At 46.1% G+C, this 10,690-nt stretch overlaps 1 protein-coding gene across 1 annotated transcript; it reads left to right on the forward strand.

Annotated features, from left to right (window-relative positions):
- Window positions 1–2,213: 2,213 nt before the first annotated feature.
- Window positions 2,214–4,028, forward strand: PHALS_00448 (uncharacterized protein; the record flags this gene model as incomplete). The annotated part of the gene is made up of 2 exons (XM_024716401.1): window positions 2,214–3,695; window positions 3,765–4,028. 2 exons carry the CDS (start codon window positions 2,214–2,216, stop codon window positions 4,026–4,028), a joined length of 1,746 nt encoding a protein of 581 aa, XP_024572499.1.
- Between the last annotated feature and the right edge of the window lie 6,662 nt (window positions 4,029–10,690).

Below are 10,690 nucleotides of genomic sequence, written 5' to 3' on the forward strand. Positions count from 1 at the left end.
CGGCAATGAGAGTTCGCAAGTCTTGGATAAAGTCCACCAATTCCCTGTTGCCCTGTCGGGTGGTAAGGAAACGCGATCGCACGCGATACGCCTAATTTGGCGGCGAGAACACTCGTGCGAGCTGCAATTTTAGCTCCGCCCAGTAGGAAAACGCAGCTCCGACCGAAGTGCCGCACGTCAGTACCCATTGTCGCGCTCGACCATGAGCTTTGAGATGGATAGAGCCACGCGCTGTTGCTCGGTCTGGAGCATGGCAGATGCGTTGGCGATCTCGACCTCTCTTACCCAGAGCAAGAGACTCATTCCATCTTTCCCCTCAAAGACCTTAACGCTCATCATGAGCGGCTTAGAGCGGGTAAATTCATCCGTCACCGGCGGTGGCGTCATAGACGCAAACGATGCAGACATCTTCTGCTGCAGGTGCTGTAGCAGAGCGTTTTCGGAACTCGAAAACGTCTCTATACGCGCACTGATTGCCTCGGGATCTTGTGCTACAAGATGTTGCACGCTTTCAGGGCCAAGCAAGGACATCAGCTTGTTAAGCCCGTCCTGCATGCCCTGGGGCCAAGAGGAAAATTCCTGCATCCTCACAGATGATCAATCTGTAGATTGACTACAAGTGCTACCAAGTGTAGCGGGGCTGTCGTAGCAAAACGCTTGAGGAAGCGTACTTTAGGTCACCAACCTTTCGTTCTTTACAAGAACGAAGTATGAGTTAGCGGATCGCAGTCCGCTTACTCCATGAGTAATTATTGCCTTCCCAAGGCTAATCAACTCTTCGGTTTAAATTCCAATCTGATTTTTATTTATCTATCCTAATGTTAAATGTATAAATTTTCCCAAATATAATAAATATATATAATAAAATCTTAATACATACATAACTGCTGGCTACCTAGCCCCGTACCGTATTCTTGTTTGGTTGTGTGGTCACACCATGCACATCTCGTGTAGCACACACCCCTGTTATTAGGATTCGTGTATCTCCGTTACATATGCAGTGATACAGTCTTCAAAAAGCGGGTACCGACTGACGCCGCCGTTGCGGATTGCTGCTTTTCTTGAATTGTTGGACAGGACAGCAGAATTTTTTAAACACGGTTTGATTGATTTGTAATGACACCGGCCTTTATCATACGCCTCATAGCGAGCGTTAAAAAGGAGGTGTGTGTGAACGCTATGTTCATCCAAACTCCGGAAAGACCTTGATCGGAGGAAAATTCGGTGAATCTGTGTAACCTTATGGTACAGCGGAGGTGGTAAGGTGGAACTCGGTTGGTCACTTGAAGTATGCTGGTTACATCTTGCCTTCCAAAATCAAACGTATACGGCGTTGACCACAGGAAACTCGTTAATATAGGCGCTTTCCTGATATTGAAAAACTTAAGGGAGTAGGCGTGGTATGTGTTGTCTCAAATGTTGACCGTAAATCGTGGGATTATAAATTCCCAATGAAGAAGGGTATTGTTTTTTAATCCAGCGGTATTAGACGGAGCTAAAAGTCAAAATTATTTTTCAAAAATTTTATCTACCAGAAAATAGCTAGTAACACAATAGCTTTATGAAAGTCTCGTCATTACTGAGCGTATCAATACAAATGCAGTAACCGTTTACTTTCACTTGTTTGTCCAGTCTTGTTATTTATGTCTCCACCCATGTGAGTATGACCTGTAAACATTGTATCCATCTGTATCATAGACACCTTTCCAAGGTTCAACTACCAAGTGAGGCATTCGCTGTGAAAGATGGTGACACTTTTACCAAAGGCTTTTCGATTGATAGAGCTGTAGTCTTCAAAAGCGAGCGTTTAGAGTTCTGAAAAGGCATCGACCTGAAGAATTTCGGGCTATCATGGTCCGAATCACAAGCTTAAAAAATCATGTGCACATTCGAAATCCACCACGCCATAGTCATTCTTCGCCCCAATTGACCGCGTCGCCACCTAGAACATTATTTTTCTACTGTCTTCACATCATTTGACAGTATCTTGAGTCAGATATCGGAAAATACTCCTTAACTACAAAATAGTTGGTAAAACAAATTCACCTTTACAATGTCTATAGCGCGTTTGTGAATTTGTGTCTGAATGAATCTGATGCTCTAATGTTTGAAAGAATGTACAATTGTATGATATTACAGTAAATTAAGGCAATCAAAGTAATTCTAGCAGCCAATCACAATCACCAAAGTCATTTGCTGGTTCTCTAACAACAATGGAGGCCAAGGCGACGCACTTCCTAACCCAGTTCTCGCGTGTTGTATTTCAACAGTGGACTCAGACACCCGAGCACGAAAAGTTTTGGGAAGATAGTACTGTTCTTCATGCGATATTAGAAGAAGCAGTGGCTAAGCTTCCAAGCAGGAAGCTCAAGGCGCATTTATCGCGTAATTTGACGCCGCTAGGAACGCAGCTCGCAAAGCTGCTACGCGACTTACACGCCTCTTTCATACAAGAGCAGCATAGTGATGAGATCTCATCATCTCGCATACCACTAAACGAAATAGACACGGAATTGGAGCTGACGCAATCAGCCATCGCTCCTTCTATTGATAAGCAGCGCAAACTTGCTGGCGTGCTGGCGCTGGATGCGGGTATAGATATCGCCCGTCATCCAACTGACACTCAAAATTGTACTATTGAGGAGCTTGCACAACTTTTTGCAATTATTGCTGCACGAAGATACGAGTCACTAGAAGAGCAGGAGCACAAGCGAGGGCTTGTACTAAGAATCCTGGCAGCTCGTGTGCAAGAACAGTTTGAAACGCTTTCAAAAAAATGGTGTCGCAGCAAGGATGCAGATTTTGAACCGGTGAAACAACTTCGCACTCTACTAGAGCGTATCGTCGTGCAGGACGTTGTGGCCATAGCTCAGGATTGCACTGTGCAGCAAGGCGCGAGTATTCCTTCTGACGGTTTAAAGGCTCCGTGGACAATGTTTTACCGTCCTAAAGAGATTAATGAACTGAAACAGGTTGTTTATCATGAAGAAGTAGCTAAAATTTATGGCGCGCTTCTCGCGCTAGCGATCTACTACCCTATTAGCAACGAAAGTGATGAAGAAACGTCGAATGAATCTTCCGAAGAGGATAAACAAGAGATTTCGAAGCAAAGTTTGCAGAGTGTTGTTTCACAGGCACAGGTGACGACTCGGCAAGTGCTGTTTACCGCTCAAATGCGTGAGCGCAAATTATCTCAGAACGGACAATGGCTCGTTTGGGTTTTAAGCTTTTTGCATACTTTGGCAAAGCCATCGACCTGTCACGATAAAGATGGAGATGAAACTCTTGACGAAGAAGATCGACATGCTCTGCTTGATTGTCTTGGTCAAGTTTACTCACGCGCATTCGCCAATGTTACATTGTTTCATCAAGCGAAGGACGAAAAAAATATTGCCGAGCAGGATCGTGCTTTATTTTACGCTGTTGTGTGTCTGCGCCACGCGTCGCATTTCATGCGTGTTGAATCCAAGTCAAGTTATTCAGCTATCACAACATCTATGGCTCATCTTGCTGGCGTTCCGTTGCCTGCAAGTTTTGAACTTTGGCTTGATCATGAACAGGTTTCGAAGCCAATGTCTTCGCTTGAGAAAGCTACACAAAGGCTTTGGAAGATTTGTGCTGGTCAGAAGAAAATGATAAATATTCTCTTGAACTCGATTGAAGTGACGACAGAAGAGCTTCTACTTATTCAAGAGGTTTGTTGTTGTCAATTTGCTTTTATGTTTGACTCATTAAACACCGATGTGTGGTTGTCATCTGTACAGAGCTACGCTAAATTTCTAGATGAAATAGCTAGAGACAATCTGAACAAACCGAAATCTCGAGCAAAGTCGTCGTTGCCCGCTAATGCAGTAACGGAAGTAATTACTGATGCTAATAGTCTATTTTATGTAGATAACGCTGGGGGAGAAGATGAAAAGAAAACTAAGAAGTCGAAGAAGAAACGTGCGAACAAGAAGAAGAAGAAGCAAATAGGCGAGAGTACGGATTTTGTATCCATGAAGCGCAACCGAACCTTGAGCAAGTAGAAGTGAACAGAACGATAAGTACTGGCAAGAAAAGAAATTTTGAAAAGCAAAAAAACATACAACAGATCAATTTTTACATGATTCCATGCTGTCATTCACAGTGTTCAATATTATGTCCATGACGGCTTAAAAATAGCCTGGCTCAAGTGGTTTATAGCTTGGCCTGGGACCGGGACGCCAAAGATAGGTCACTAAAGTGGATGAGCAAACACACCTGTGTTGTCACCCCCTGCCACCCAATTGGGTGTGTGATTGTTGGGTTGACGGAAAAAGCATGATAGTATTTTGAAGGGCTCAGAAACCGGTCCCAAAATGGGTCAGATGGCTCGCGCTAGAGTTAGCTTAATCCTAGCGTGTGGGTTCCGGTAGCTTAAATTTCTAGACAAGGTGCAATCTGATCACCATCAACATTGTGTGTGGTTAGAATGTATCATCGTACAGGCAGATATCTACGACATATTAAAGGTGTCTGAGTCTTGCCGACAAAAAGCGGTAGCCATTAAAGAAGGACAAGACACTCTCATTTACGGTAGCGTTGCAACAAGCTTCAAGGATATCGAGCTGAAGAGGTCAAAGTTCTGGTTCAAAATTCTGTTTTTTGCAGAAATGTATGTAGCGTGAGTTAAATTCCAGTACGACTGCTAGCCAGTAACATTTGCGCTTCATTGACTTTTGCCTTGTTGCATTCGTTGATAATGCTACAGGAAGGTAATTGTTAAGAAGTAAGTGTTCCAAAACATAAACTAGGCAACTATAAAGTTGGGACTGACTTCGTCATCTACAGCTATTGAAGACCGTATAGGTTGTTGCTTGTGGAATCTTTTCGGAGGATGATTATAGCATTTATATCAGCCGAACAAACGATAATTAGCTCAGCACAACAGCAAGCATCGGAAATTTGATTATTTATCCATCGCTGAAGGGATATGAAAAAATCCACCGCGCGTGTTGCACGGAGTATGTCATGGATTGAAATTGGTCCTAGAGTCAAATACTGCGTTACAAGGCAATTGATTCAACCAAGGGAACAGTGTGACGTTATAAATGGTTCTTTTTAGCCAAGAAGATGTTTCCACCCAGCGCCAACTCTCTGTGTCGGGAAGCTGACGGTACATGCTAAGTTGTGTATGCTTATGATAAGCTACACGTAGACACCATTCAACACAAACACCGACCCTGGATATGTGACATGATTGATTCCTTCTTGTTTGGTAAATTCGATTCTGGTGATAATTATTACTAACTGCCTGTGATAAAGAGCATACCTCCCTAAATTTGTACTACGAGCGAGATTATTTGGCAGTAGCTGTTATAACAAGTGGACACTGGGGGTATCGATCCCCCTACCTCCCGCATGCGAAGCGAGCGCTCTACCATGGTTGATCACGGAACGGGAATTTTCAATAAAGAAGCGACATTCAATCATCCGATGACGCTGCTTCCAATGCTGCGCAGTATCAATTCAAATACCTTCTAGACGGTATACTTATCCGTAGTCATTTCGAGTACGGATGGCCCGATGTAAAGAACAGCATTAAGCAATTGCAAGAAGTGCTTGACCGTATGTGCCAAAGCAATCTGTTTGCAAAACTAGACTAGTAATTCATTGCAGCCTTTGGGATGCTTGAATTTGAAGTGCTTGCTAAATTGTATGTTGAAGATAAGGACCGTCGTAGATTGGATGGTGGTTATATTCCATAGTACCCAAAGAGCTTCATATCCTAACCGATTACAGATAAAAGTGCAAATTATGCCGACATGGCACACCCCAACCAATCTCCTCAGGAATGACAAATGATAATGGAGTACGGAAAAAGGGGTGATCTTACGGCTATTCATGAAAGCCGCGTGCCTGCCACATGACATATCGGCCAATTTATGTCGTCTGTGAGACTTCAGTCTTTGCAATAGGCTGTCCTTTATTCCAAATAAATGCCAATGATCATGAACGCGCGATTAAGCGATCATGCGAGTATATTTGAGTTTCGCAAGCGTAAAGCGGCAAATAACAACTACCCTGTTCTTGACAAGATAAATTCTGTTTCGTACTAACCAGTCTGAGATCAACAAACACCACGCATCGCGCACGTGGCGACATCGTCGCAAGTGGCGGAAAGGTTTAGTCTTCTTCGCCAAGTATACCTTCGAGATACGGTCCGGCTTCATGTGGTATACGAAAGCCCATTTTTTCCAATACCTTCTCAGCAAAGTTTTGAGATAATTTTCAAGATTACTATATAATTAACTTTTTCAGAGCCGGTCAGTTCTTTGATTCAGTAATCTTAGTTATTTTTATTATGTAAAGGGATGCGATTCCTTGTCTCCCAACTCTGAATTGTCACATGTCACGATGGGAACAATGCGCATTGATGAACAAATCGTCCTGTCTAAGCGCACATACGTCTACCCAGCTGGTGGTACGGCGTACTGATCAGACGCAACGGGTATTGCGTTGATGAAAGGTTTGAGAATTAAATAGCTTAAGATGCCGATTCTACAAAGCACGCAGGTAGACTTTTCTCTTATTTTAAAGCCTGCTATATTGAGAATCTGTGTCAATGTGCCGAAGTTCCTGTGTGACATCGCTGTGATAGGGTGAAAACAATGCTTAAACTTAGACTTGGATGCAACGTATAACCTTTTTCTTGGTGTGGCATGGTTGGAACGTCATGAGCAATAGACTGATTGGAGGTCGAAGATCTTTGGCGCTACACACACGTCTTTTGGTGGGGCAATGGTGGGTCATAAACCCAAGAAGCAGAAGCGCTATGGGAGCGGGCACTGGACCGGGATTGTCAATGTACTAAATATCGAAGTATTTGAGCTGTTAAACATCAAAGGTGTTTCGGACAGGAGTCCCGGGCATAGCTTGTGGGCTGAAGGTGGGGTGGCACGTAATCCACTGAGCGCTGCCCAAGTATTGGAGCGAATGCTGCAAATTAAGAGTGGCATGGTTGGCCAGGGACCGAGGGATCGAGGGCGAGGCCCTAGTGATGCGCGTGGAGTGGCACTTATTCAACTGAACACTGCTCACGTTTCGAAGCAGTTGCTGCATGCCAAGAATTTCATGGTCGGACGAGGTCCGAGGTATCAAGGGCGGGGCCCTTGTGATGCGCGTGGAGTGGCAGGTAATTCAGTGAGCAATGCTTAAGTTTCGAAGCAGTTGCTGCATGCTAAGAGCCGTATGGTAGGACGAGGTTCGACGCATCATGGGGAGGGACCTTCTGATGCACGTGGAGTGGTACGTGATACACCGGACGCAGACTGCGTAAATAGCAGCTCTTCGTCGGATGTTGTTTTAGCATCAAGGCTCCGATGGAGCAGGGATAGGAACATTGGGCGATACCGAGTGCGTGTTCCCACTGGTCTCGATGAGACGTAAAACTTCTGTTGATAGGAGACGGCGAGGCCGTATGATATCTGCAAACGCGGGAGTCGACCCTAACCCATAGTGTGTCGACCGTAGACGATAGTGCACAGCTATATATACCCATGTCAACGGTATAAAAGGAGAGGAAGACGGCGACGTCACCCTCGAGGCTATCCCCACGGTGAATGCTCTTCTTGAGCTGGACGAGATGTCCTTCAAAAAGTTTAGCGGTGCCTTTAAAGCGGTAGTTTAGTCGAATTGGTCATTATACGATCGATCATAGAGATTAATCGTCGTAGCTTCTGGATAATGCTGTCCTGGAGGACACTAAGAGGGTGCTAAGCTCACAAAGTGGATCATCGATCCTGAAGGATCCCTCGGATTCGAGCTATCGTTTAGTAAAAAAAATAAGACGTCGTCTGAGATGATCCGCCGTTGGTCCTACCTCCGAACCAAGATGTACGTCATATGATTGACCTGGTTCCGAGAACCAAATACTGCGTAACCTTGCTCAAAGAGCAGTGTGACGTCATTTACGCCATTATCCGTTCGAAGTACGACGCAAGTATGGTGCGTGATAGCAAGTCTCCCCAATCGACACCCACGTTTTGTGTCCGGAAACCGAACGGCAAGTGCTGTATCGTTCACGCTCACAATAAGCTTAACGTTTTTACCAATTCCAGCACAGACACTAATTCCGAAAAAGGATATCTTCCAGAGTAATATGGTGAACTGTACAAAGTACAGCGCACTCGACTTGGTCAATGGTTATTACCAATTGCTCATCAGAGCGAGTGATATTCGCTGACAACGGTGAGACCTCCGAACGGGGTGCTCTGGTAGTGGCTGGTGATGCCTCAAGGGCTGTCAAATATACCAGCAACATTTAATCGTCTTGTGACGCAGTTGTTCAGACCCCACCAAGCTTATGCACAAACATACTTCGATGACATCTTCGTCCGCAGTCGTGTGGGGCACGGGAGGACAGATGAGGAAAAATACATCGTCTAGTGGGAGCGGTGCTCGAGTGCATGCGCACGAATAAGCTGTATGCTTGCCGGTAAAAGCATCTTGGCGCGGAAAACAATCCTTTTTAGGGTGCTTAATTGAGAAGCGTGACTTTCGAGCGGATCCTGCTAAGGCCACGTCCACTGTGGACTATCCGGTTTCAAGGAACCGAAAGCGCTAATTATGCGTAAAATGCCACGGCCATTGTCGAATCTCCTGAAGAAGGAAACGGAATAGTGTTAAGACACCAAGCATCGGGGGGCTCTTGACAGGGTCGAATACAGCCTCCTTCATGCACCAATACTGGTGTGGCCTGATCCTGACCATTCTTTTAGTGGCTTCGGACTTTGCCATCGGCTGTGCACTGCTTCAAGTAGACGTCGAGGGATGATATTGGGTGATCGCGTTCAATTCTCGCCAGCCTAAGGCTGCGGGGAGGAACAACGAAAAAAAAATAATTGCGATGAAGTATACACTTGTCAAGCTCAGGGTGTACCTGCCTGGCTCAAAGCCGTTTGTGATCTACACAGATCATGAGTCACTACGCACTGCGACTCAGTCGCTTCACATATCGCAGAGGATAGCCAGTTGGCTCTTCTTCTTGACAGATTTTAACTTCGAGGTGAAGTGTAAGCCAGGAAAGCAGAATGCTTTGGCTGATGCGTTGGCACGCAGAGCGAACTATCAGCCTGCTCATGTCACAACGGTGACGTCGTCAGTGACGTATTTGATCCGTGCCGCATACACGAGCGACAGTATGTATGTAGCGCTGTTACGAGCTCTCGGGAGCAAAGAGTTTGATTTAGCACCGATTCAACGGATACGTCACGAAGTGGTTCTTCACGATGAGGATTCAAAATACCGTATCTTCTATGAAGGCCCACAAACCCCACTCAGTGGTTATCTCGGTCGTGAGAAGACATACAGATCAGTGTGTTGCCACTACAGGTGGCGTAAGCTGTATAAATGAACGACAGAATATGTGCGCACGTGTGGGACGTGTCAGAGGGTGATGTCCTCTCCGAATGCGGCGGCGCCGCTGGCCAGTTTATCGACATCCTCCGGGTGTTGGCAGTCCATGAGTATGGACTTTGTGTTTGGCCTGCTGACGGACTCGGCGGGCAACACGGGTGCGGTGATCTTTGTAGACCATTTGAGCAAGATTGCTCATCTTGCAGCGGTGCCGGACACCATCGAAGGTGAGGTACAGCGACACTGTTTGTCGAACGTGTCATTCGACAACATGGACTCCCGGAGTCAATTGTTTCTGATCCAGACCCGCACTTTACTGGGAAGTTTTGATTTACAATCTTCATAGCGCTAGACACAGAGCTGACTTTCTCAACAGCGGATCATCCGCAGACCGATGGTCAGACTGAGCGCGCGAATTGCGTCGTTGAGGACGTTCTCCGCAGCGTCTGCGCTGAGATGTCGAAGCGCTGGAGCGCTATGTTGTCACTCGTAAAGTTTGCTCTGAACAATTCAGTGCATTCATCTAACGGCTACACGCCGATTTTCGTGAACGGGCCTTTTAATACTCGCGTCCCACTGACGCTGCCATCCCATGGCTCAGAGCTTGGTAAGGGAGTAATAGTCGAGTGGCTAGCTGATATAAGCCCCCTCACTGTCCGTAAAGGAGTCGATGACTGTCTGTCTACCAACTGGAGACGTTCGCGATTCGATGGCTGAAGGCCAAGACATGCAGAAAGAATACGCAGATGGAAGAAGCAGAAAAGTTGTGGAAAACTTTGAGGTCAGAGACCCGGTCCTAATAAATGCTGAAAACCTTCCTACATATGCCGTTTCTGCTGTCTTTAATACAAATCTACGACTTTATTGGACCTTTTAAGGTTGTGGTCAAGCGAAGCCTTGAGTATATGCTGAACCTTCGAAGATGGATTCGCATCAAACCGAAGCTTTATATGAGCTTGCTTAAGCCATACCGATACCCAGCACAAGTTAATGTGGAAGCGTTGGCGCCGGGGCCGCGCTCAAAGGCGCCCGCCCGAAGTTGAAGCAGCAACCGGTTCTGAGCACGGAGTGTAACAATTTCTGTTTCCAACGGCGCAAGGCGCTCCACCGTCGCACGAAGGGACGTATTTGTCTGCTCGACGGCTAGTATCCGCTCCGACAGAGCGCAATAATTCCTAACGTGAGGCAGACGGTGCACAAATTGCTCCAGGCTCTCGAGGTCTTCTGCACAGCGGTAGGCGATCTCGGGAAGATGCTCGGCAGAGTGCCGATGACGACGGACTTTGTCCTCCGACGCTCGAAGCGCAACCCG

The sequence above is a fragment of the Plasmopara halstedii genome, assembly GCF_900000015.1.
Source record: "Plasmopara halstedii genome assembly, contig: Scaffold_110, whole genome shotgun sequence".
Taxonomy (NCBI): domain Eukaryota; phylum Oomycota; class Peronosporomycetes; order Peronosporales; family Peronosporaceae; genus Plasmopara; species Plasmopara halstedii.